Here is a 27,233-nt window from a genome sequence, read left to right as displayed (position 1 = left end):
TTTTGAGTGACTTCCAGGGGTCAGGTTGAGGCTGAGTAGGCATTATGTAAGTTGCTGGTATTATTTTATTATAGTTTTGAAATGATGCATAACTGTATCTTCAAGCTGGGCCCATGATAAAGTGACTCTTGATATCTTTTAACTAGATCTTCTAGTGCAGAATTGAATAGAAACACAAAACTTTCCTGAACAGCACTGTTTCTACTTTCGTCTTTATTAGAACCTTTTCTTTCATTTCTTTTCTCTCCCCTCCTTCATTTTATTTACTTCTTTTTTTGTAATACAGGGAATTGAACCCCAGGTCTCATACATGTGCTTTACCAAGGAGCCACATCTCTGCCATCTCTGATCCCCCATTTTCTTTTTTTCCCCAATAAATTGCTACTAAAGTAAGCATTAGTGGTTCATCTCCAACTATTACTGAAGAACTTGGAGTTCTAAGTCATTTGTTTAAGTCTAATTGGCTTGTTACAATAAGTCTTTTGGGAAACCTTTGCTAACTTTAATTATATCTGCCTCAGCACTAGTTAAAATGGCAACTGGTTGGGAGATCTGGATTGAAAAATAGCAGTGCACTTTTGTCTCCTTATTTGTGTTGAGGAACAGGATAAGGACAAATTAGAAAGAATCATGGAATAATATTTTATGGTTTTCTTAAAAATGCAGGAGATCTATTTTATTTTTGTAGGAAATTCTGTTTCATAAGTTCGACAGTCCATTCTCTCCTCTGATCCTCTTGGGGATTTCACTTTATTTGTTGATCTCTCCTCCTTTAATAATTTTTTTACTTTCATTCTGTATGATTAAGTCCTTTCAACACTCAAAAGTAAGTAAGGACTTGAGTGTGTGTGTGTGGAGAGACAGACAGACATACAGACACACACACACACACACACACATAGACAGAGATGGAGACAGAGAGTCAGAGACAGACATAGAGAGGCACAGAGAGAGAGTTCAGTGGGCTGAGTGCATGCTTTGTACGCTGGTGAACTGGGCTGATTCCTAGCACCTCTTGGTTCTTGAAGTGATTTCTGAGCACAGAGCAGGAGTAGCCCTAAACACTGCCTACTACACTCTCCCAAAGATATTTTATGTGAGAACAAAAGAGTCTTTTTATGCCCTGAAGATGTCTTAAGACTGGGGAAATTACTTATGACTGAAAGGATTGGAGCACTGGCTTTGCAAGTAGTAGCTCCAGGTTTGACCATTAGTACCACATTACCCAGAAAACTTCTGGGACCAACCCTGGAGCACCAAACTGTGCTGGGAGTAGTCCTCAAGCACATGACTTCATACCAAAGTAAGATAAAATAATTATTTAGTAAGAATTCAATCAAAATATTGACCATGTAAATTGAAACAGAGATGAATTGTGTAATTGTATTTTTAAAAAGTTAAGACATCATGATTTGTATAAAAGTTTTCATTTTATTTTGCTTTTTTAAAGGTTTTCTTTTAAATTCATTACAATAATAGTTTACTTTTAATTTTGAGTCATATTTCTTAGTATTTTCTGCTGAAAAGGGTGCCATCTGAAAAAATATCATACAATCAATTGATTGTATTCTAGAATAGATTCTGTTTTCTTGTACACTTCTTTTTTTTTTAAACATGGGATTCCAATTCACCTAAAAACTGAAAATAAGTTCAGGAAGATAAAAATATCAAAATTAGAAGGTGACATATGGGGGCTGGAGCGATAGCGCAGCGGGTAGGGTGTTTGCCTTGCATGCAGCTGACCTGGGTTCGAATGTCAGCTTCCCATATGGTCCCCTGAGCACCATGAGGAGTAATTCCTGAGTACAGAGCCAGGAATGGCCCCTGTGCATCGCCGGGTGTGACCCAGAAAAGAAAAGAAATAAATAAATCATAAAAAAAACCCAACAACTTCGTGATGGGAAAAAAAAAGGTGACATATGTCTTGTTCAAAAGTAGATTAGCATAATATTTTACACAAAGAGAAAACATATAGTAACCAACTGATATTTTCATTGAGAATATATGCTTCATTATATAAACTTCCATTTTTACAGATTATGATTCCTAGAAAAATTTGGTATCTGTTTATAATATTTGCAAATCTTGGTTTTGGTGTGTAACTTTTCAGCAATATCTGTTGAAATGTTGCACAAAGCAAACTGATAAATCCTCGATTTATTAGGCTAACATTATAGAAACATTATTGAAATGCTCCAGGGACAACTTTTTAGAAAAATATTATAGATATACCCTATCATTTACATGGGGGTATTAAAGAGAGGGGAATTTAGAATTAGTAAGTGGCTCAAGGGAGTATTAGGAAATAATTTAGAGAAGACAATTGTAACAAACACATGAATCAAAGTCATGATAAAGAATAAGTATTAACAAAGTTCTTCCAGAAAGGCTGAGTAGCATAGGGAGAAGGGTACTGTGAAGATCAGGTCCCGATGATTTTTGCAAACTTTTAAATAGGGCATTTGCCTTGCATGCAGCCAACATGGCCGACCCGAGTTCGATTCCTCCGCCCCTCTCGGAGAGCCCGGCAAGTACCGAGAGTATCTTGCCGCACGGCAAAGCCTGGCAAGCTACCCATAACGTATTCGATATGCCAAACACAGTAACAACAAAGTCTCCAGTGGAGACGTTACTGGGCCCGCTCAAGCAAATCGATGAACAACAGGAGGACAGTGACAGTGACAGTAGTTTTCTCACTTGGAAATAATAATGTTTTCCTCTGTAAGTATGAAGAGAATCAGAGAAACATAAATGAAACTCAATGTATCTTTTTTCTATCTTCCAACAATCAGACACTAATCCTCATACTAGATCGATTAGAAAACATCTCCTTAAACAAATAAAATGTCTTCCTTTAAAAAAAGTTTGTGAGAGTGTGTGTGTGTGTGTGTGTGTGTGTGTGTATGCGTAGAAAGGGGTGGGGGTACTGTTTGGGCCACACCTGACTGTGCTCAGGGCTTACCCCTGGTCCTAAACTTAAGGATCACTCTTTTTTTTTTCCAAATATATTAGTTCTTTTTTTTTTTTTAATATTTTATTAGTGAAACACCATGAGGTACAGTTGTAGACTTACAAATTTTTGTGATTGGGTTTCAGTTATACAATGATTGAGTACCCATCCCTCCACCAGTGCCCATTCTCCACCACCACTAATCCCAGTATCCCTCCAATCCCCCTTCCCTCATCCCACCCTGCCTATGTGGCAGGGCATTCCCTTTTGTTCTCTCTCTCCTCTTGGGTGCTGTGGTTTGCAAAAGAGGAATTGAGTGGCAATCATGTTCGGTCTATAGTCTACTTTCAGCATGCATTTCCCATCCTGGACGGATCTTCCCAACACCTCAAGGATCACTGTTGGCAAAATTCAGGGTACCATAAGCAGAGCAGGGGAAAGATCCTGGGTTGGATGCGTTCAAGGCAAGTTCTGATTCCATTGTACTAACTCGCTTGTCCATGAAATGATTTTCTTCATGCTGTTCTGTAGAAGGTGAAGTCAGATAATTATGTAAAATAAAAATTTACATGAGTAAGTTATATTTAACCTGGCAAAACATAATGTTGCTCTAAAAAAGATGTCAGCATCTTATTTAAGAATACACCATCTGAAAAAAATCACTTAAGAAGTTCATTGTAAAGTATAAATATATGAAGGCACTAGACTGAAGTATGGTTCAGCATTAGGAGTTTGAAATGGCAAAGAGACTTTAAAATATCTTGGCTGGTCAGCCCAGTGACAGATTTTGTGAGTGCATTTTTCACCTTTAAATGTTTTTTAATCTGCCAACATGAGAATAATATCTCACAAGGTTGTCATGAGTATTAATATACATAAGTGCTCAATTAATGATAAACACTGTTTTAATGTTGGGGTAAGTGAATTAGGCCACATCTGGTGGTGCTCAGAGGCTACTCCTGACTCTGATCAGGGGTCGTGGTGACTGAATTGCAGTTGGTCACATGTAAAAGAAGCACCTTACCTACTATCTCTCTGGCTCTAAAGTGTGTTATCTTTATTATTATTAATGCCATATATTGTTGCAGATAATGCATGCAACAATGAATACTAGCTCCTCAAAATTTCACAATTATTTATATTTTATTCATAGATTAACCAAATATGTTACATAATTTTAAATTTATTCATTCAGCAAACACAACATAAAAGTATCAGAAGACAGAATTGGGGTCCCTTATCTCAGATGGGAGGAGAAACGTTTGTGACAAGAGACAGCAGTTGTGGGAGAGGTAGATAGTGTAGCAGATAGGGCTCCCCTTGCCTTGCATGTGGCCAACCAGGTTCCCATCTCTGTCGTTCCGTATGATTCCTCAAGCATTGCCAAGAGTGATCCTTTAACTCAGAGCTAGGAGTAAGTCCTGTGCACTGTCTGATGCCTGACAACAATGAGAGAGAGAGAGAGAGAGAGAGAGAGAGAGAGAGAGAGAATAAAAGAGAGACAGAGGAAGACAGAGAGAGAGAGAGAGAGAGAGAGAGAGAGCAAGAGCAAACATGGCTGTTCTAGTTATCTATTGCTTCATCAAGCCACCCACCCCCCAAAAACTTAGTGGATAGATCTTAAATTATTTTTATCTCCCAAAGTTTTGTAGGAGATGTACTGGGCTCAGTTGGACAGCTTTAATTTAATTTATTCATTTTGTGGTGCTGGGGATCAAACCCGGGGCAACACACATGCAAGGCAAATGCTCCACCACTGAGTAATATTCTGGTTGCGCAGTTTGACACTTGATCTTCTCAGGGCCAGAGCTATAGTACAGCAGGTAGAGTTTTTGCCCTGCACCTGGCTGGCTGATTCAGGTTTGATTCCCGGCAACCCATGTAGTCCCAAAATTCCAGTAGGTGTGATCCCGGAGCACAGCCAGGAGTGAGTCCTGAGCACCCCTGGATGTGCCCAAAGATCCCCTCCCTCTTTTACGCATCCTCCCCCGACAAAAAAAAAATCTTTCATGCACTTGTACTCAGTCTGGAAGCCCAACTAAACTGGGTCACTCAGAATGGTTTCTTCACTCATTACTTCTTGGTCTTTTCTGCTTCCTTGATGTGATGTCTTATTCTCAAGTGTCTTATTCTCCATGTGACTTGACTTCTTAGTCTCAGAATAGTAATATTCTTTACATGGAAGCTGACTTCTAGAAGAAACAAGCATTGTCTGATCCATGAAGGGATCATGGATTCACCAGCAGGAAGCAATGAGCCTCTCATTCTCTTGGCATAAGTAGTCATAGGAACCTCCTGGATCATATGTGATGCTAAGATAAACACACATTTTTTTGTTGCTGGAGCAGCAAGTTATACCACAGTAGGAATGTAGACTGAATGGTATTATTATGATTATTTTTACAACCTTCAATGTCTATAAATACTAAGAGGTAATGAATGGAGGCTCATCCTGGCTGCTCCTCTGCTCTGTTTCTATCACAGAAAAAAAATTCTTATAAAATAAAGTGTCACTGTAGCACTGTAGCAGTGTCATCCTGTTGTTCATAGACTTGCTTGAGCAGGTGCCAGTAATATCTCCATTCGTCCCAGCCCTGAGATTTTAACTGCCTCTCCTCTCGTCCTTCCCAACTCTGCCATGTTGGAGGCTCTTTCAGGGTCAGGGGAATGCGACCCGTTATTGTTACTGTTTTTGGAATATCCAATACGCCACGGGGAGCTTGCTAGGCTCTGCCATGTGGGCAGAATACTCTCCATAGCTTGCCAGGCTCTCCAAGAGGGATGGGGGGAAAAAGTGTCATATAAAATAAAATAAAATAATAAAACAAAATAAAATAAAGTGTCATGATAACGAAATTCAAAATCCTGGCCTGTCCTTGCTATTATTGAAAGACTTCAAGGCAAATTAAATTTCTTTTTTGGAAAGACTAGGGGATATTTCCTAAGGATATTCAACCCAGCCGTGCAGCCAGATGGTTCAGCGCTTGACCAGTGAAGTTGAATGGCTGGAGGCCCAGCAGGTTTGGGGGCTATAGGGCCACATCCAGGGGTGCTTTTGAGGGAGCATGGACTTGGGCTTAGTGAATGTAAGGCATGAGCTCTCTAATCCTTTGAGTTATCTTTCTGGCTCAAATTAAATATGATTTTATTACTTAGTGCTTTTAAATGGAAATGATAATTGCTGTGTAAAAAGATTGCAGGAGTATGGCTTGAATAAGCACTGCAAAATATAATGTATACATTTTAAAGTGACAAGAAAGATTCTGATATTACTGCTATAAAGGTCCACATAAAAATTGTCTGTCCTTTGAATGTTTTACTTTTCTGAGTGATAAATTTACACCATCCAACATTTTATTTTCAGGAGCAAGAGCAGTAATTTTTAAAATTAGGTATTTTACCAGGTGATTTTATTCATAATAGAACATAAAAAGCTTAAAAAAGGAAAGGCAAAACATGCCTTTGGATACTTAATGCAGAACTGATTTACCAGAGTGGGACCAGGATGGGAGAAAGGCTGGAGACGTCCAGTGGATTGTGATGGAGGGATATTGGTACTTTGCTGGGGAGTGTGGAATGACACCAGGCATTTGAAGAGGCAAGAACCTTTACTTCAAAAACATATGCAGTGATGCGAACCAATAGTACCTTAATTTTTTAAAATGGGAGATTTTAAAAACAATTAACATTTTAATTTCTTATTTAAAAGAATATCTCATGCTATATAGTTTATTCTGTTAAAATTGCATATTATTTAATATCCTATAAAAATGACAATGTGCTAAAATAATCTAGCTGGGTAATGGAAAGATAACCAATATTTTAATTACAGACTTACGTTAACACTGTAAATTATCTTCTAGTACCAACTGGAGTAGAAATTATGCATTTTATAAGCCTATTAAATTTGGTCAAAGAAACTTCTAAAAATAGAACTGTTACAAAATGGCTGCAAAGAAATTGGGATCATTTTTATAATTCCATGAGTACTTCAGTTTTCTTCCAAGTACTGTCTGCTCTCTTTTTCTGTTCTTTTCGTTTCTTTTTTCTTTTTGTTTTTTGGTGTTTGGGGGCCACATCTGGCTGTGCTCAGAGCTCCTGGCTCTGTACTCAACGATCACTTCTGGTGGGCTTGGGAAACCATATGGAATACTAGGAATTAAACCGAGGTCAGCCACGTGCAAATCTACCTGTAGTATTATTGCTCTGGCCCTTTTTTCATTCTTTTTAATATTAATAATTTAAGGTAACCATTTACCTATTCTTTCTAAGCACCCTTGTACATAAAGTAACTGTCTAAACTATCTCTTTATTTCCTCTTTCTTTTTCTACATTTTATTTGGAAAAAAATTTGTTCCTTCAGCTTTGTTAGGGTCCATGTCACAGTGATTCAATAAAAAAATGTAAAAAATAAAACAAAAAAATTTTGTTCCTTTTCAAGTTTTGTGGAACCACAAGACAGTATTATCAGTGAACAGAAATCTAACCCCCGATACCGCCACCAGACAGTGTGACGTCATTTGAATTTATTTGCTTTGAGCTCTGAGCCACTTCGTGTTTATACTATTTGCCATCTCCCCCTGTGAGAGAACTTATAATGATGACTGAATGCATGAAGTTTCTGCACAAATGCTAAAAAAATAAATATATCTTTACAACTGTTGTGTTTCTTTTCCCATAAAGTGCACGTTCTTTATTCAATTTAGCTTTTTGTGTCTCAGTTTTAATGTTCTCAGCCTACCAAATGTCACAATATCTACACATGCTTTCATGGCCGCGTTCATCTCTATTTTGTAGGCACTTGCCTTTGTTTCTGGATTGGGTAGCAGCAAACATTCATGTTTGTGTCACCCAATTTTCAAGTGTTCCTTTTGGGTTTTGAAATTTGCACTTACCAATGTTGAACTCCTTGAGGTCTAAGGGGTTAGTACAGTGGGTGGGGTGCTTGCCTTGTATGTGGTTGACTGGGTTGATCCCTGGCACCCTATATGGTCCCCTGAGCCCACCAAGACTGATCTCTGATCAAAGAACCAGGAGTGAGCCCTGAGCAGCACCAGGTATGTCCCCAGAAAACCCCACAAAACTCCACAAGCAAAAACAAGGTTGAACTCCTGTCCAAGACTCAATCTTTTCCTAGGATTAAGACAACATTAATTATCTACATCAAAGAATGACCGCTGAGGCAATAGTGCGAGTATTTTAACAGCTCTCTTCTTGTCAACCACACCCCAAAATCTCAACCATTCCTTATTGTCACCACCTTTGGAGAAAACTTTTGGTAAATGCATTCACAGGTCTCAAGGTCATTCTAGACTTGAGGAATGAGGAAGTGCAATCTGCAGGATGGCTGAGATTGCAGGTAGAAGCATAGGAAGTTCACTCTTAGACATAGGTTTCCAAATAGGCTTCAGGAAGAAGGTAGAGGCACCTTACTGCAACTAGTGCCCATGAGGAAAGAAAACTAGTGTCCAAGGCCTCTCTAAGTAAAGGTAAAGTTTTCTGACTTCTGGCCCCAGACTCTGATTTTGTCTAACTGGAGGCAGAGGAAGGCACTTTGACTGAAAATAGAGATGAACCTGCTTAGATCCTGATAGCAGGAGGAAGTGAGATACAGGATCTCAAATAAACTTTCTCTTGTGACTTTCTTTCTTTTTTTTTTTTTTATAATTTATTTCTTTATTGAATCACTGTGGGAAAAGTTACCGAGCTTTCGGGTTTAGGTCTCAGTCATGTAAATATCAAACACATTTCCCTTTACCAATACTTATATTTAACCTCGAACCCCAATAGAACCCCACCTCCCACCCCTCCCAATTCCTGTGAGGCAGATGAGTTCTAGTTAATACTCTATCTACTTTGACTAGATACATTGTTTTGATAGAAGATGCACCATTATTGTTTAGAGTTTACGACAACCCCCTCCCCCCCCATCAGACATGCTGAAACAGCGTTGTGAAATGATTTGCTTTCTACAGCTGGGTTTAAGAATAAAATGATGTTGCGGCCGCGCGGTTTTGGATTTCTGCTATTTTACTTATTAACCCTGGAAGTATTTCTATTTAAAGTTAGATAGTTAAGAGATTGGTTTCTGTGCTCTGGAGTCCTGGCCATGCCGGAGAGCCGCTCGTGGGGGGCAGCTGGTGACCTCGGTCGGGCGTGAAGGACGGACCGGAACGCCCCCCTTCCCATGAGGTCCCTGCCGCCCCCACCCCAGGCTCAGACCTGCTGTCCACAAGGCTCCATCTTTCTTTCCAGAGAGGATTGGGCGAATGGGGCAACACCCTTTCCCCTCCGGGCAGGCATGCTGGTGGCGGTTTAACACATAGTCCATTTGCTTTTTCTCTTGTGACTTTCAAATCTCATCAAGGCTTACATGTGGCTCTCTTCTCTGGACCCCATGCAATGCTAAAACAAATAGGTCCAGCTTCTGTTTAACCAACAATGATAAGTTCCTTTCTCATGTCAGGCAACGTACTGGAGACTAAAGACCTCCCTTACAAGGTACCTTTGCCTCAGTGGTCATTCACTGAAGGGAGTCGCTTTTTCTCTCCTCTGTGAGATGGAACTAATGAGATGAAGCCTGGGTAAACTCTCAAAAAGTCAGTTAGCTTTCATTTGTTTTGTTAACGAAGGTTTATACTTCTAATCCTAGACAGTCATCTCAAAAATGTGTTATGAGTCAGCTGAACTTCCTTGTGTGGAAAATCTGGGTGAGTCACCCCATCTATAACTAACACTAGAAAAACTGCAAACTTCACATCTCTGGCATTGGGGAAGTCAGGGAGAACAAACGGCAGTATCTTTGCAAATAAAGAGCAGAATGCCTCATATCACCAAACATCTGCAATCTCTCTGGGACAAACTTTTACTTATACCTACATATATATTTATGTTCAATGCACATGCTTATTAAACATTAAGGACTCATGTTTATGATATAGTAAATATGCACTTGCCTTTGAGTCTTTTAGTAGTAGGAGAGATAATCCAGGGCTATAGAATTCTCAGTTCTGATGTTTTTATGGATTGCTGGTTTTCTTTTTTTAAAGTCTAGGATCAAATCAAGGGCCTCACATAGGCAAGGCAAATGCCCTACCACTGAGTGACTTCTCTCGTGGGTTCCTTACTTCATCAAGATTTTTGGGTGTGTGACATAGAGCAGAGAAGGTGAAAAAAGAAGCCCCTTTGTTGTTCATTGCATCCCCTTAGTACTCTGGTGGGTTTTACTTTCTAAGGATGACCCAGTATATCTCTCCAGTTTCTACTCTTTCCACAGAGAGGTCTTTGCCACGCCCACATCATAGAGTGGTTCCTCTATCTTTGTACCCTTTTTGGCATCTGGGGTGGGTATGGGTGTTCACCATACTGGAGCAGTCCTTAACATGTACATGGAACATGTATTTGTGTGTATGTTGGTTGCATATAGATGCTTGTAAAGTACTCTGATAAAATGCTTCTCTGTTTAATTAGTCATTAAATATATTGACTATATATAATTATAATAAATAATATGCAAGACGGTTAAATTGTAATAATAAAAGGTAATAACAGTGTTTTTTGGGGGGAGTACACCTAGCTATGATCAGGACCTATTCCTGACTCTGTGCTCAGGGATTACTCCTGTCAGTGCTCAGGGGACCATGTGTGGTGCCAGGGATTTAACCTGGGTCTGCAGTGTGCAAGGCAAGCACCTTACTCACTGTACTATTTCTCTGGCCCAATAATAATATACTTTTGTACTTTCAAGAAAATGATCTTTTCCTAATAGAATCATATTGTATCAATAATTTAAGTTCTTAAACATATAGACTTGGATATAAATTTAAACATACACAATTGAGTAGGCTTTGAATACTAATGTTTTCTTTTGAGTTTTGATAGTTTTTATAAAGTGGTTCCTATTCATGGCAAGTTCAACTCTTGTGGTCACATATTAGTCAGCTACAAATCACATAGCTAAGTGAGAATAGCCTCTCTCCAGTCAATCTATTTATTTATTTATTTATTTGGGCTGGAGCGATAGCACAGCAGTAGGGATTTATTTATTTATTTATAATCTCCCAAGTGGGTTGGAGCGATAGCACAGCTGGTAGGGCGTCTGCCTTGCACGCAGCCAACATGGCCGACCCGAGTTCGATTCCTCCGCCTCTCTTGGAGAGCCCGGCAAGCTACCGAGAGTATTCGATATGCCAGACACAGTAACAACAAAGTCTCCAATGGAGACGTTACTGGGCCCGCTCGAGCAAATCAATGATCAACGGGAGGGCCTTTACTTTTACTCGAGCAATCTCCCAAGTGTACTCAATGGGCCCCAGGGACCACTTTCAGCAATTCTCAGCCAACAAGAGCTCTACCAACAGTTGAATCCTGGCACCATTGAATGAGATGTTGCCCAGACCCCACTGTGCCGAGGACTATCTTAGTAAAAGCACTAGTAGTACTTGGGGGTCTCAGGGGACCTAGCTGTATGCAAGGCATACATGTACCCTGGTCCTTGTACTATCTCTCTGGCCCTCTAGGAAATTTATTATCTGAAAATATTTTGTTTTGCTAAACATTTATTCTAAGTTGTCATTTAAGAGCTAGTTTGTTTCTTGGGGTGAGTGAAGGCTCACACTAGCAAATTATGATTGAGTTTATTATTCCTGTTCTGTAAGCTAGAACCACACAATTGCCTTTCGTTTGCTCATGGCTAGGATGCAGGTAAGTAAGAGAGATGCAGTTTCTATCTGTAAGAAGCTTGCATGTGGATGGGAAGACAGATTCAGAACAGACTGCACATTTATCTATGACTTATATGCAGAATGACAGGTGGATGCAGTGAAGAGAATTATTAGTGTGACTTTGGAGATGGGTGAAAACTTCACAGAGAAACTGACATCTGGGCAACTCCTTACAAGCCTTGGAGGTGGTTGGCTGAGAAAGGGGCAAAGGAAGGTATTAAAGGCCAGTTTGAGAAAACAAACACCTACTTGGAATCATATAACTGTGAAGCAGAGATCAGCAGGAGGCCTATGATGAGCAGCCATGCTTAGAGTATGTGATGTTTGGGGCTTGGGAGACAGCACGAGGCTGGTTTCCAGCACCACAGGATCCTACAGCAGTGCTGCAGTCAATCCTTGAGTACAGAACCTGGTATGGGTCACGCCACCATTCCCCACCCCCAGCTCACCCTCCCACCCAATAGCACACATGATGTATGTAAACCTCTCTCTTGGAATACTAAGAATCAAGTCTATTTTGAAAAATAGCATAAATCTCAGCAAATGTAATCTTTTTTTCTTGCCTTGATTCTTAATGATTTTTTTGTCTTCTTAATTCTAAAGCAGAAATGTCTAAGAGATCATTAGGATGAGAGAAAGATTTATGAAAATGGCTGATAAAAGAGTTATGAAAGTGTTTTTAAAAATACCTCAAAAGTGAGGGTCAATCCCTTTCTGCTGGGTTAATCTCATTTCATTTAAAAATGAAGACAAAGTCATTTCAGTTATTGAAAGCTGAAACAATGATGACTTTGGTTTTGCTTCTCAGTGTTCTTTATCATAAAGCAAACTCTAAAATGTGCATTGACTCTGTGCTCTCACATTCTGCAATCTTGTTATAAATGTTTCTCTCTGAATTAATTCTGGTATAATTGTTCGCTGCATAATGATGAATTTTTATAATATATGAGCTGCAATGCATAAGTAGAATGCTAGTTTAAAAAGGAAAACAGTTTCAGTTCTGTTAATTTCCTTAGTGTTTTGTAGATCACTGAGACAAAAAGTTCTCAAACTTTTTGGCCTCAAAATCTTTTTACACTCTTGAAAATTACTGAAGAGTATTTTTTCAAGTATGAATATTTACTGATTCAGAAGTTATATTAAGTTTGTTTATTTAAAAATGATGCTAAGTCCTTAACATGTTAGCACAATTAGCACATTTTTTTTTTACTTTTTTTTCCTTTTTATTATTGAATCACCATGAGAGCAGTTACAAAGCTTTCGGGTTTAAGTTTTAGTCATACAATGATGAAACATCTGTCCCTTCACCAGTGCCCATTTTCCACCACCAAAAACCCCAGTATACCCACACCCACCCCCTACCTGTGGAGCAGATGATTTCCACATTATTTTCTCTCTACTTTGATTACATTCAATATTTCGACACCAGACCCACCATTATTATTTGGGATTTTACCCCAACACTCAGATCTGCTGAAAAGGCAACCATAGACAATTTGTTTTCAATTGCTGATTATGAATAATATATGATGTCATGCAGCAGCAGTAGTGGCCACACGATTTTGGAATTCCACATTTTTTAAAAAATTTTTATTAGTGAAACACCATGAGATACAGTTGTAGACTTACAAATCTTTGTGCTTGGGTTTCAATCATACAATAATCAAACACCCATCCCTCCACCAGTGCCCACCCTCCACCAACATGGGTCCCAGTATCCCTTCCACCTCCCATCCCCCCCACCCCACTCTGCCTCTGTGGCAGGGCATTCCCTTTTGTTCTCTCTCTCCTTTTGGGTGTTGTGGTTTGCAAAAGAGGCATTGAGTGGCAATCATATTCGGTCTATAGTCTACTTTCAGCTTGCTTCTCCCATCCTGGGAGGATCCTCCCAACATCCTTTATTTGGTGCTCCTTTCTCTATTTGAGCTCCCTTTCCCCCTAGAATGTGTGGCTGGCCTCCAAGCTATGGAGCAAACCTCCTGGTACTAATCTCGGCCACTATTGGGTGTTAGTCTCCTATTTTGTTACTTTATGTTCCCCAGGTGAATGCAATCTTTCTATGTCTATCCCTCTCTTTCTGGCTCATTTTGCTTAACATGATACTTTCCAAGTAGTACCACTTGTATGTAAATTTCATGACTTCATCTTTTCTAACAGCTACATAGTACTCCATTGTGTAGATGTACCAAAGTTTCTTTAACCAGTCATCTGTTCTTGGGCACTCAGGTTTTTTCCAGATTCTGGCTATTGTAAAGAGTGCTGCAATGAACAAACAAGTGCAGATGTCACTTCAACTATACATTTTTGCCTCTCTGGGATATATTCCCAGGAGTGGTATTGCTGGGTCAAATGGGAGCTCAATTTCTAATTTTTTGAGAATCGTCCCTACTGTTTTCCAGAAGGGCTGAACCAGTCGACATTCCCACCAGCAGTGAAGAGGGTCCCTTTTTCGCCACATCCACGCCAGCACCGTTCTTTGTTCTTTGGATGTGGGCCAGTCTCTGTGGGTGTGAGATGATATCTTATTGTTGTTTTGATCTGCATCTCCCTGATGTTTAATGATGTAGAGCATTTTCTCATGTGCCTTTTAGCCAGTCGAATTTCTTCTTTGAGAAATTTTCTGTTCATTTTGTTGCCCCATTTTTTGATGGGGTTAGATGTTTTCTTCTTGTGGAGTTCAACCAGTACTTTGTATATCCTTGATATCAACCCCTTGTCAAATGTGTATTCAGCGAATATCCTTTCCCATTCTGTAGACTGTCTTTGTATTTTGATCACTGCTTCTTTTGAGGTGCAGAAGCTTCTTAGTTTAACATAGTCCCATTTGTCTATCTCTGTCTTCACTTGCTTGGCCAGTGGCATGACATCTTTGAAGATACCATTAGCTTCAATGTCACGGAGGGTTTGCTAACTTTGTCTTCAATGTATCTTATGGATTCTGGTCTGATGTTGAGGTCTTTAATCCATTTTGATCTTACTTTTGTACATGGCGTTAGGCAGAGATCTGAGCCCACTTTTTTTGCATGTAGCCCTCCAGTTTTGCCAGCACAATTTGTTAAAGAGGCTTTCCCTGCTCCGCTTCACTTTTTTTGCCCCCTTATCGAAGATTAGATGATCATATGCTTGGGGGGAGGTGTCAGTATATTCAACCCTGTTCCATTGTTCTACAGCTCAGCCTTTGTTCCTCTACCATGGCAATCAGCACATTTTTATGAAAAGTGAAAAATTCCAAAACACTATCAGTTGTGTGAAATTATTTTGCCTTTTTTCAATGTTTAAAATATGCCTGTTTTGTTTAGAGTGTAGAACATAACTACACTCTGTTTTTCCTTAAGCAGTTGCAGTCTCCCATGCCATAGAGCCTCTAAAAGTTTCTTTAGACAGTGGAAAAAGCAAGTATTACCCGAGTATTAATATGAAAACAATTTTGAGGGTCTTCCATCCACTACTCAGGGCATCTGGGGGTCACTGTCAGTGATATTCAGCTCAGCAATCCAGGCCTGACAGTGCTTAGCCTGTGGGTCTCTGGGTCACCAGGGCCACATCCATTGGCCTGGGGTTGGAGGCCTATGGTGTCAGATCCATACCAGGGTCTACTGCATGCAAGGTGTGTGCTCATCTCCAGACCTTTGAACTATTTGTCTGGCTCTAAGGTTGGCTTCTTCTTATGTATTTATTTTGGATCTGTACACTCTATCCAGTTAAATACTCATTTTATAATGGGATTATTCTGTTGATATTTAAGAGTTCTTTATTCTTGATACTGCTTCTTCATTAGATAAATGGCTTGCAAATATTTTGTATTACTATCTTGCATTTTATCTTGCTAAAATACAATTACTTCATAATCCGAATGAAGCCCAATTTATCACAAATCATGCTTTTATTGTTAATCCTAAAAACTTTTTTTTTCCTTTGGGTCACACCCAGCAGGGGTTACTTCTAGCTTTGCACTCAGGAATTACTACTGGCAGTGCTCAGGAGACCATATGGGATGCTGGGGATTGGACCTGAGGAAGTTGCATGCAAGGTAGACGCCCAACCTGCCAACCTGCTCTACTATTGCTCCAGCCCCTAAAAACTTTTTCACAGGCCAGAGTGATAGCACAGCGGGTAGGGTGTTTGCCTTGCACGCGGCCAACCTGGGTTCAATCCCTGGCATCCCATATGGTCCCCCAAGCACTGCCAGGAGTAATTCCTGAGTACAGAGCCAGGAATAACCCCTGAGCATCGCTGGGTGTGACCCAAAAAGTAAAAAAAAAAAAAATTTTTTTTTCACTTGGTCTCAAGTTTTGAGTTTTTTTTTTCCAGGTTTTTCCCTTGAGAATTTATAGGTTTAGATTTTTACATTTATGATCCATTCTCAGTTTTTTTTCCAGTTTGAAGCACTGTGATTTACAATACTATTAATGATAGGCTTTCGTGCATACAATGTTCCATACCACACCTTCCACCAGAATGTATGCTTTCTTCCACCATTGATTCAGGTGATTCAACTCCCTGGGTAAGTCCAATTCTATAAAGCAGTTATTAGGTTTTATTGTCTTTGACCATCTATTATTCACATACTATGTTTCTTTATATCCCAGGTATTAGATCATTCTGTATCTCCCTCCCCTTTCGGCTGACTTCATTCACATGACACCCTTTAGCTTCATCCATGTAGAGGCAATTGCACAGTTTCATCTGTTTATTGCAGAGTAGTATTCCATTATTTATATGTACCATGGTTTATCAAGTCATCTGTTCTTGGACACTCTGGTTGTTTCCATGTTTTGGCTACTGTGAATAGTGTTGCTCTGATGAGTTAATTTTCATATAAGGTACAAAGCTTACATTATGTCTTTGTTAATGCCCTAGCAGGTGTTGTTGAAATGGTTGAATTCCTTTGTCAAATTGTTTGGCATCTTTGTCAAAAGCTGGCTGGACACACTTGTGTAGATCTATTTCTGGGTAATTTATTCTGTACCAATTGTCTATATATCTATCCCTCTGCCAATATCACACTGTTTTGATTATTGTAGCTATGTAATAAAACTTAACACTAGGAAGAGTAATTCCTCCCACTCTGTTTCTAAAATTGTTTTAGCTATTCTAGATCCTTTGAATTTCAATAATAATAATCTTTTATATGTCTACAAAAGCTGTGCTGAGATTTTGTAGGCATTTCATTAGACATAGAGACCAATTTAGAGAGAACCTTTGATATCTTAACTATGTTGGGTATTTTAATCTATAAACATTGTATAATTCTTGATTTATTTAAAGTTTTTGATTTATTCAATCAGCATTTTATGATTTTCAACATAAATAAAAACTGTATGTATTTTGATGTATTTATACCAATATATTTAATTTTCTTAGAAATAATTTTAAATTGTATTTTATTTTAACTTTGTTTCTAAGGGTTGAGAATGTAGCTCAGTTGTAGAACATTTGCTTTACAAGTGTTAAACCCTCAGTTTGATACCAAGTACTTCAGAAATAAATAAAATAAAAAGAAAGAAATTTAATACTAGAGACGCAATAGACTTTTGTTTATTGTGTCATGTAGTCATTTCATTTTGTGTCATATAGTCTTACTGAACTCACTAGTTTCAGATTCTTTTATGTAGGTTCCTAGTTGTTACTTGTTTGTTTGGTTTTTGTTTTGGGGGCCACAACAGGGTTTCTTCCTGACTCTGTGCTCTGGGATCACTCCTGGCAGTCCTTGAGGTAACATATGTTGTAATCGCGATAAAACCAGAGTCATTCTCATGAATGACAAGTGTTTCAATCCCTGTGTTACCTCTTCAGCCCTCACTCCCCAACCTTTCTAAAACACAATGAAGCCACATACTTAATTTTATTTTTTCTTTTCAATCTTCTTAACTTTATTTTATTTTTTTTTTACAGAAATCCTTTAATTTTCTTTATTTTCACACATTAAAAAATGAAACACTCTATACAAACGGTTTCTCATAGCAGATTACGGGTGGGTCCGCTCTGGCGCGCTCCCGGCTTGTAGCCGCCGCAGACCGTGGCCCGGAGCACGTGGCTGGGTTGGAATGCTGCCACATGCAGCCCCAGGGGCCAGGCCGGCCTGAGGGCTGCGCGGGGTGGCCTGGACAGCCAGACACGGGCCCGCTAGGCCAGTCTCTGCAGGAGCTAACGGGTACGGTCAGTGCCTCCGCCAGCGCTAAGCCAAGTAACTATAGGTGTCCTCGCCATCCACGCGGTCCAGATACTCCTTCTCGATCAGAAAGTCGATGCATTTCTGGGCGTTTTTAAAGAGAAAAAGGAAGAGCGGGTGAAAGGCCCAGACAGCAGCTTCCTGGTCCGGCCTCCCAACCGTGGACAGCCCCGCTGGGGGTGGGATCGGCTGTGGCGATGCCAGACTCTGTGTCACACTACGTGCGGTGCTGGAGGGGCACGGCCTGTCTGCCAGGGGTCTCCGCCACTGCCCCCGGGGTCTGCATTGGCGGGCCACACGGGGCAGTTGGCACAACTGCATGCACAGGGGCCAACCAGCGACTCGGGAATACCAGCATATCTCAGGGGTGGGTGCTATGCCTCAAAGTTGGCCCACAGCCTGGAGAAGTGAGGGAACCTTCTAGAAGGTTGGTCCATCCAACTCAGACTCTGGAGCTGCTACTCATTGTGTGTGTCCATATCAGCCAAGTTCAAAAAATCACCCCCTTTGGGGACAGAAATCCACACATGAACCAGTCAGGCTGCTTTGCGTGATCAGCCCGCTCAATCTTCTTAACTTTCACTGTACCACTGTATCATTGTCATACTGTTGTTCATCGATTCCTCGAGCAGGCACCAGTAACGTCTCCTTCATCCTAGCCTGAGATTTTAGAAAGTGCCACATTCGAGGCTCTATCAGGGTCAGGGGAATGAGACCCATCATTGTTACTGGGTTTTGGCATATCGAATACGCAACGGGGAGTTTGCCAGACTCTGCCATGGGGTCAGGATACTCTTGGTAGCCTGCTGGGTTCTCCAGTAGTAAGAACTAGATATTAAGAAGTCGCATGGCCGGGAATGCAGCTGCATGCTTCCTGTAGTCTCTGGGTCTTGGCTGTTGATGGGATAACACAGGGCCGGGGCAGTTGGTGGGTGTAACGCCTAGCTCCTGGAAGATGGGGGATCTGGGTGGAGGAGGCCCAGTCCCGATTTGAGCAGGCTTGGCAATCTCAGCCCTGGGTCCCACATGCCTGGATTCCTCTATCTTTCCTTCATTCTTGAGGCTCGTCTGAATGTATGGAGAGTGGTCTTAAGCATGGCTGTGGCTGGTTCCAGAGGTCTTCAGCTGCCAGGGCTCTACTTGGGGTGGGGAGGGAAACTCAACCCGCCCCCCTCCAACCAGCCCCGGTGGGATAGCAAGGCATGGGGGCAGGAGACTCTGCGCTGTTCTCTTCCGGGAGCTGGGTTTTATAGTCTCTGGGTTTTATAGTCTTTTTTAAATTTATTTATGTATTTATTTATTTATTGAATCACCGTGGGAAAGGTTACAAAGCTTTCAGGTTTAGGTCTCAGTCATGCAAATATCAAACACATTTCCCTTTACCAATACTTATTTTTTACCATGAAGAACCCCAATAAAACCCCACCCCACACCCCTCCCAGTCCCTGTGGGGCAGATGAATTCTAGTTAACACTCTATCTGCTTTGATTAGATTCATTGTTTCTATAACAGATTCACCACTATTATTTAGAGTTTACCACCCCCCCCAAATCAGACATGCTGAAAAAGCATTGTGAAGTGATTTGCTTTCTACAGCTGGGTTCAAGAATTAAATATTGGTTTTGGATTTCTGCTATTTTACTTATTGACCCTGGAAGTATTTCTACTGAAAGTCAGATAGTTAAGAAATTGGTTTCTGTGCTCTGGAGTCGTGGCCGTGCTGGAGAGCCGCTAGTGGGGGGCAACTGGTGGCCTCGGTAGGGCGTGAAGGGCGGACCAAAACGTCCCCCTTCCCATGAGGTTTTAGTCGCCCCCAGTCCCCCGGCTCATACCTGCTGTCCACAAGGCTCCCATGCGGCTGCCATCTTTCTTTCCAGAGAGGAGAAGGCGACTGGGGCAACACCCTTTCCCCTCCGGACAGACCTGATGGCCTGGATTAACGCATAGTCCGTTCACTTTTCTGCTCCAAGCTGTCGGGTTCTGCATTAAGTCCTTGTGCTTCTGGGGCCGTGGCCGTGCTGTAGAACCGCTCGTGGGGGGCAACTGGTGACCTGGGTAGGGCGTGAAGGACGGACTGGAACGCCCCCCTTCCCATGAGGTTTTAGTCGCCCCCACTCCCCCGGCTCATACCTGCTGTCCACAAGGCTCCCATGCAGCCGCCATCTTTCTTTCCAGAGAGGAGAAGGCGACTGGGGCCACACCCTTTCCCCTCCGGACAGACCTGATGGCCTGGATTAACGCATAGTCCGTTCACTTTTCTGCTCCAAGCTGTCGGGTTCTGCATTAAGTCCTTGTGCTTCTGGGGCCGTGGCCGTGCTGGAGAGCCGCTCGTGGGGGGCAACTGGTGACCTCGGTAGGGCGTGAAGGACGGACTGGAATGCCCCCCTTCCCATGAGGCTTTAGTCGCCCCCACACCCCCGGCTCATACCTGCTGTCCACAATGCTCCCATGTGGCCGCCATCTTTCTTTCCAGAGGGAGGAGGGCGGAAGGGACCAACACCCTTTCCCCTCCGGGCAGACATGATGGCCTGGATTAATGCATAGTCCTTTCACTTTTCTGCTCCAAGCTGCTGGGTTCTGCATTAAGTCCTTGTGCTTCTGGGGCTGTGGCCGTGCTGGAGAGCCACTCGTGGGGGGCAACTGGTGACCTCGGTAGGGTGTGAAGGACGGACCAGAACGCCCCCCTTCCCATGAGGTTTTAATCGCCCCCATTCCCCCGGCTCATGCCTGCTGTCCACAAGGCTCCCATGTGGCCGCCATCTTTCTTTCCATAGAGGAGAGGGCAAATGGGGCAACACCCTTTCCCCTCCGGACAGACATGATGGCCTGGATTAACGCATAGCCTGTTTACTTTTCTGCTCCAAGCTGCTGGGTTATGCATTAAGTCCTTGTGTTTCTGGGGCTGTGGCCATGCTCCAAACTTAACTATGATTTTCAGAGAGAAACGTTGGGTGGTTTACTTCCCATGGATCACTCTGTATATAGAGAGATGTCGCGCAGCCACGTAAGCATCTGCACGGTTTTGAGGAAAAGTCCTAGTTCCCGCATACTCGAGCTGTGCTTGTAGAGGCTTCTGGTCACCGGGATTCCATCTGGGGGAGGCGGGATGTGGTACCTACCCCATCTGGGACTTCCCGATGATCTCGGCTCTTTTTGGAACCTGTTTTTTTTTTTTTTCCCTTCGGGATCTGTGGATCCTGCCCTCCATGTTGTCCTTCTCTTCGGCTGAATTTATAGTCTTTCTTAACTTTAAACAGTTTTTATTCTTTATATTTAGCTGGTGATATTTTCCAGTAATATACTCAGGAAGAGAAGAGAGAGTAGACCTTATAACCATGTTCCTGATCTTAGGGAGAGATATTTGGTTTTTTACCAATAAATAGGTTTTGCAATTTTTTATCAGGTTGAGGAAATACTTAGGATTCTTCTTTTGCTGAGAATTTGTTGTTGTTGTTTTATTTTGTTTTTGGGTCACACCCAGCAATGCATAGGGATTACTCCTGGTTTTGTACTCAGGAATTACTCCTGGGGTGTTCAGGGGACCATATGGGATGCTGGGAATTGAACTCAAGTCAGCTGTGTGCAAGACAAACTCCCTACCCTCTGTATTATCACTCCAGCCCCTTTGCTGAGAATTTTTAACCATGAAAAAGAATTGGGTGCTGTCAGCTTTTCTTCATTAATTTATTTAATCATATGATTTTTTTCATTTAGCCTAAAGATATAATGAATTAATCTACAAGAATTTCAAATACTGAGCCAGTCTTGCATACCATTAATTATTCTCATTTGATCATACTTCTTACACATTTTGGGTTCAATTTTCTTTTCCTTTTTTTTCCTTCTTTTTTTATTTAAAAAGTTTAAAAAATGAAAGTACCATGATTTACAAAGTTCACGCTCCAGCACCAACTCCACCACCAGTGTGGGCCTTCTTCCCTCCACCAGGAGTACCATGTTCCCTCCTACCCACACTCTCCTCTCATCCTGAGCCTGCCACCTTGACAGGCATATTGTAAAGTCTGATTATTGAAATTTGGATCTTTTGTTTTCAGTGTTGTTGACTCTGTGGCTTGGATATTTAGCTATACCATACCATTACTCTACCTATGTATTCAGATCCTCTTGACCCCTGCTCCCCATTGCTTCCTATCTATCTCTCTACCCACCTTGATTTTCCTTCTTTGCCTTTCTTCCTCTTATACGCTAAGGTCTTGGGTGATCTAGGCATCCCCTCCTTTCAAACAATGCATTCCTTTGCCCAATTTTTCTAACTGGAGTGATAGCACAACGGGTAGGGTGTTTGCCTTGCATGTGGCTGACCCGGGTTCGATTCTTCCGTACCTCTCAGAGAGCCTGACAAGCTACCAAGAGTATCTAGCCCACACAGCAGAGCCTGGCAAGTTCCCCGTGGCATATTCAATATGCCAAAAACAGTAACAACAAGTCTCACGGGAGATGTTACTGGTGCCTGCTCGAGCAAATTGATGAACAATGGGAGGACAGTGTTACAGTGCTACCACATATAAGTGAGACTATTCTGTGTTTGTCCTCCTTTTTCTGACTTACTTCATTTATCATGCTATCTTCCATTTCCATCCATGTTGCAACAAATTACATCATTTCATATTATCCTTATAGCTGTGTAGTAGTTTTCTACTGAGTATGTATACTAAATCTTCATGATCCTCTTCTTATCTATCTTTGGACACCAAAGTTAGTTCCATATAGCTATTGTACTAAGTGCTGCAATAAGTAATGGTGTGCATATGTCTTTTTGAATGAATGCTTTTGTGTCCTGGATATAGATATCCACAAATTGAATTGCTGGGTCATGTGACAACTCAATTCTTAGTTTACTGAGATATCTCTATACTGTTTTCCATAACGTTTGAAACATTCTCACCAGCAGTGGTCCCAGTATTTTTCATTGTGCCATTCGCACTGGTGTGAAATGTCATCTTGATTTGGATTTCTGTAATAATAAGTGATGGTAAGCATATTTTAGGTGCTTGTTGGTCTTCCTCAGATATATTAATTTTTAAAAGTATATTTGCATCTAATTTCATGAGATGCATTTATCTCTAGTTTTCTTTGTTTGCACAATCTTGGACTTTGGTGTCAGAGCAATTAAGATCTCATAAAGTGAATTGGGAACTATTCTTTCTTGTTCTGAAACCTCTAAAAGAGGTTCTGAAAAGCTGCTATTTATTCTTTGTATGCTCTTTGTTTTTAATGATAAATACTCTCTTTCCCTCTATATATTCTTGGATATCCAAATAAAAAAGCTAAAGCTTCTTCATAGGCTAATATATTTTAAAAAGGTCATTTGATAACAGTTATCAATGAGTTCTATTCCATTGATTTATATGGAAAAAGGGAAGACTCAATTTATTACCTATTTCCTACAGATAAATTTAAATTTCCAAAAGATAATTTGAGCATAGGCAATCCTTAACAGTTTCAGCTAAAAGGTGGGGTTTAAAAACTTGACTGCTTATCCTATGTGAACTTTTCCAAGACATGGAGGAATACAATCCAATTCCCCATTTCTCTACTTTCAGATGCAGTTAGGTTAATGCCTTGATATTAATAACTCACCTGTTCTTGGATTGCCTGACCTTATGCATTCAAAATGCTTGGAAAATCTGACCTCTAGCCTTTAAAGTATATAAAGCTATATCTATAAGTGAATTTAAGAAAGTTTTAAGATTTTTTACCATCTTTTCCTGCAACATTGTGTGGAATGACAATGTGAAATTCTAATATTTAACTGTAGCACTGTAGCACTGTCCTCCTGTTGTTCATCGATTTGCTTGAGTGGGCTCAGTAACATCTCCATTGTGAGACTTGTTGTTACTGTTTTTGGCATATCGAATATGCATCACGGGTAGCTTGCCAGGCTTTGCTGTGCAGGCAAGATACTCTCAGTAACTTGCCGGGCTCTCCAAGAGGGGCGGAGGAATTGAACCTGGATTGGCCAAGTCGGCTGTGTGCAAGGTAAACACCATACTGCTGTGCTATTGCTCCAGCCCTAGTATTTAACATTTGTAATAAATCTTAGAGTTCATCTACCGCCAGTGATTAAAAGTAGAAGAGAAAGTTTTCTTTCTATGATCCAATCTGCGAATGTGGGATGAGGTATTAAATTTTATATTCAGGGACTGGAGAGATAGCACAGCTGGTAGGGCATTTGCCTTGCACACGGCCCACCTGGGTTTGATTCCCAGCATCCCATATGGTCCCCTGAGCACCGCCAGGAGTTAACTCCTGAGTGCAGAGCCAGGGAAGCCGGCCTCACATGCTGGGGGAAAAGGCAGTTCAGGCAGAGAAGGGATCACCAAGTAAATGGTGCTAGGATGGCCCGCTCGGGATGGGAGATGCAGGCTCAAAGCAGACTGTAGACTGAACATGATGGCCACTTAGTACCTTTATTGCAAACCACAACACCCCAAAAGAGAGAGAGCAAAAGGGAATGCCCTGCCACAGAGGTGGGGTAGGGTGGAGGGGATAAGGTGGGGGTGGTGGGAGGGATGCTGAGACCATTGGTGGTGGAAAATGGGCACTGGTGGAGGGGTGGGTACTCGATCGTTGTATGACTGAAATGCAAGCATGAAAGTTTCTAAGTCTGTAACTGTACCTCACGGTGATTCACTAATAAAAAATTTTTAAAAAATTTAAATTTTACATTCAAGTCTGTCATCTATCAATCTATCCATTGATCAATCAATTGATCAATCAATCTACCTTTAAACACTTCATATACTTAGATATCCAGTTTGTTTAAAATTTTTTTTTCAAATAAAATGCTAAAGCTCCTTATTAGGCTTATAAATTTTAAAAAGATCATTTGATAACAGTTATCAATAAGTCTTATTTCATTGATTTATATGGAAAAAGGGAAGACTCGATTAATTACCTATTACCTAAAGATAAATTTAAAGCATTTTTATGCAACTTTAAAGCATGTTGGGAGCTGTAGGTAGAGGGGTCAGGGCACAAATGACTTAGTAATGATGTTAAAATTACTGATTCTTATGACGGGGAGTCAATCTTAGAGTAATTCTTTTCTTCATGTCTGTTTTGCAGGAAAGTCATGGATTACTACAGAAAACATGCAGCTGTCATTCTCGTTACATTGACTGTGTTTCTACATATTCTCTATTCCTTCCCCGATGGTGAATTTGGAATGCAGGGTGTGTGACCTATGTTGGGTTTGCAGTAATAAGACACACACATACACACACACATATGTATATATGTATGTATATATGTATGTATATATCTCTCAATAATTCTATTAAATGTATTTATACCTTCTTTAAAAATTTTTGCAGATAGGTACATTTTTGCGGGGAACGAGGGGGCTGGAGGGCTAGAGCGATAGCATAGCAGGCAGGGTGTTTGCCTTGCTCACAGCTGAGCAGTATCCCACCCCCACGGCAAAGCCTGGCAAGCTACCCGTGACAATATGCCAAAAACAGTAACAAGTCTTACAATGGAGATGTTACTGCTGCCTGCTAGAGCAAATCAATGAACAATGGGAGGACAGTGTACATTTTTGCAGATAGGTATGTAACATAATAAAGCATTTATACATTGAGAGTATAAACCTAAATTAGATTCAGAAAACACAGTGTAAATATCTTACATTTCATCTGAATGTTGTTATTTGAATTCATGATGTTATTTGAATAGCAACCCATAAAATATCATCTGAAATCAATTTTTTTATTAATCTTTATTTGAAGTTTACAAGTAGAAATTTACTCTTACTTAGTTGTCTCAGTTTCCTTTAAACTGGAATATTTGAGGCATTTTAGTATTGTCTTTGTAGATGAATTTTCTTCAGTTAATGAGAAAAATAAAACTATGCAGTCAATTTGCTTTGCTGATTTGTTTGAAAAATCTTAGACAGGAGCTGATATGATTCCATTTGCTATAAAATTGTGAGCAACTATTGGCTATAGTTTTTTCTCCAGAGAGTGATAATATTTGAATCCCAATTCCCAATTGCATATGCTGATTTAATATCAGGCCCTCTATACTTACCGAGCTTTCTTAATTTGGAAATATTTTTCTTTGTCTTTCTGTCTGTAATGCTATGAGATAAAACAATAGAAGATTCTAAAGGGAAATATTTTGCCTATGAGCAGAATTCTCCTCTCAGATAAACATGGTGTTTCATCTGTCAAGTTTTCTGTTCCCTATAGGCACACTATTAGCATTGCAAAAGGGAATGCATGCTTAAAGAGAAACTGCCACTATTGGGATTTTCCATGCATATCTAAAAAAATTTTGCTATGAAAATAGCTGTAATTAATATAAATAGAATAGCATGTGTGAAGATTAGCATATAACTCTCAATATTTATTTCCTTTGATTTCCCAGAAAGAAAAGAAGATTTACCATTCCATAAAAAGAAATATATTCCTTTTGAATAATTTTTGGATTAATTTGCTCTTGGCCTTTTTGTGTGTGGTAGGTTGCCCAGAATGCAAACTAAAGGAAAACAAATATTTCTCCAAGCTGGGTGCTCCAGTTTACCAGTGCATGGGTTGTTGCTTCTCCAGAGCATATCCCACCCCAGCAAGATCTAAGAAGACAATGTTGGTCCCCAAAAACATCACCTCAGAAGCTACGTGCTGTGTGGCTAAAGCATTTACCAAGGTGAGAACTTAAAGGATCCCTGCAACTTTCTAACTATCCAATCAGTGCAATGTCCTTAAATTACAGACAGGGGGTTAAATGCAGAAGATGTCTAATGACCTTCTTGGAAGTTACAAGAGGGAGGGATTACACTGTCACTTGTGGGCATAGGCTTGATTTGTTCCGAATGAACAGAGTTCATGCAGGGAACAAGGGGCAGAATGGAAAAGAGTACCCTATGCCTGCTCAATGCAAGCCTGACCTTCTTTCAGAGTAAAAGTAACAGCTGAAAGGGGAGTATGCCAATGTAGCAAGCACCTATTTAGTTCAGCTAGCCACAGACTATTTTATTTCATAACTTCATTTTTGCTTGTCTAATATTTTCCCTATTCTCTTTAGGCCACTGTAATGGGAAATGCTAAAGTGGAGAACCACACGGAATGCCACTGTAGTACCTGTTATTACCACAAATTCTAACTACTCTGCAAAGAGCCTGCTGATGATTGCTAGCTTCCCAAGATGGAAAATTAATTTGTTCAGTGCTATGGCTTTGAGACATAAAACCTCCTTTCCCCTTATCATACCTCTACCGACATGCTTCAAGGATATACTGCAGCTTAATTGTCTTTTTCTTTCTCCAATGATATAATCAATGATCAAATTCTTTAAATTTGGTATGAGCTTCAAGCATGATCATTAAAAACCTGGTCCCACTAGAAATAAAGTCTTTCAATCATGA

At 40.6% G+C, this 27,233-nt stretch overlaps 1 protein-coding gene across 1 annotated transcript; it reads left to right on the top strand.

Moving 5' to 3' along the window:
- CGA (glycoprotein hormones, alpha polypeptide) lies at positions 1-27,233 on the top strand. Its single transcript, XM_056125321.1, has 4 exons — positions 1-46; positions 24,935-25,041; positions 26,331-26,515; positions 26,894-27,233. Coding segments are annotated over exons 1-4 (372 nt in total). The 5' UTR covers positions 1-44; the 3' UTR covers positions 26,972-27,233.

The sequence above is a fragment of the Sorex fumeus genome, unplaced genomic scaffold (assembly GCF_029834395.1).
Source record: "Sorex fumeus unplaced genomic scaffold, SorFum_2.1 ptg000054l, whole genome shotgun sequence".
Classification (NCBI taxonomy): domain Eukaryota; kingdom Metazoa; phylum Chordata; class Mammalia; order Eulipotyphla; family Soricidae; genus Sorex; species Sorex fumeus.
The sequence above is the reverse complement of the archived record's forward strand: the minus strand, read 5'-3'. Positions and strand labels throughout refer to the sequence as shown.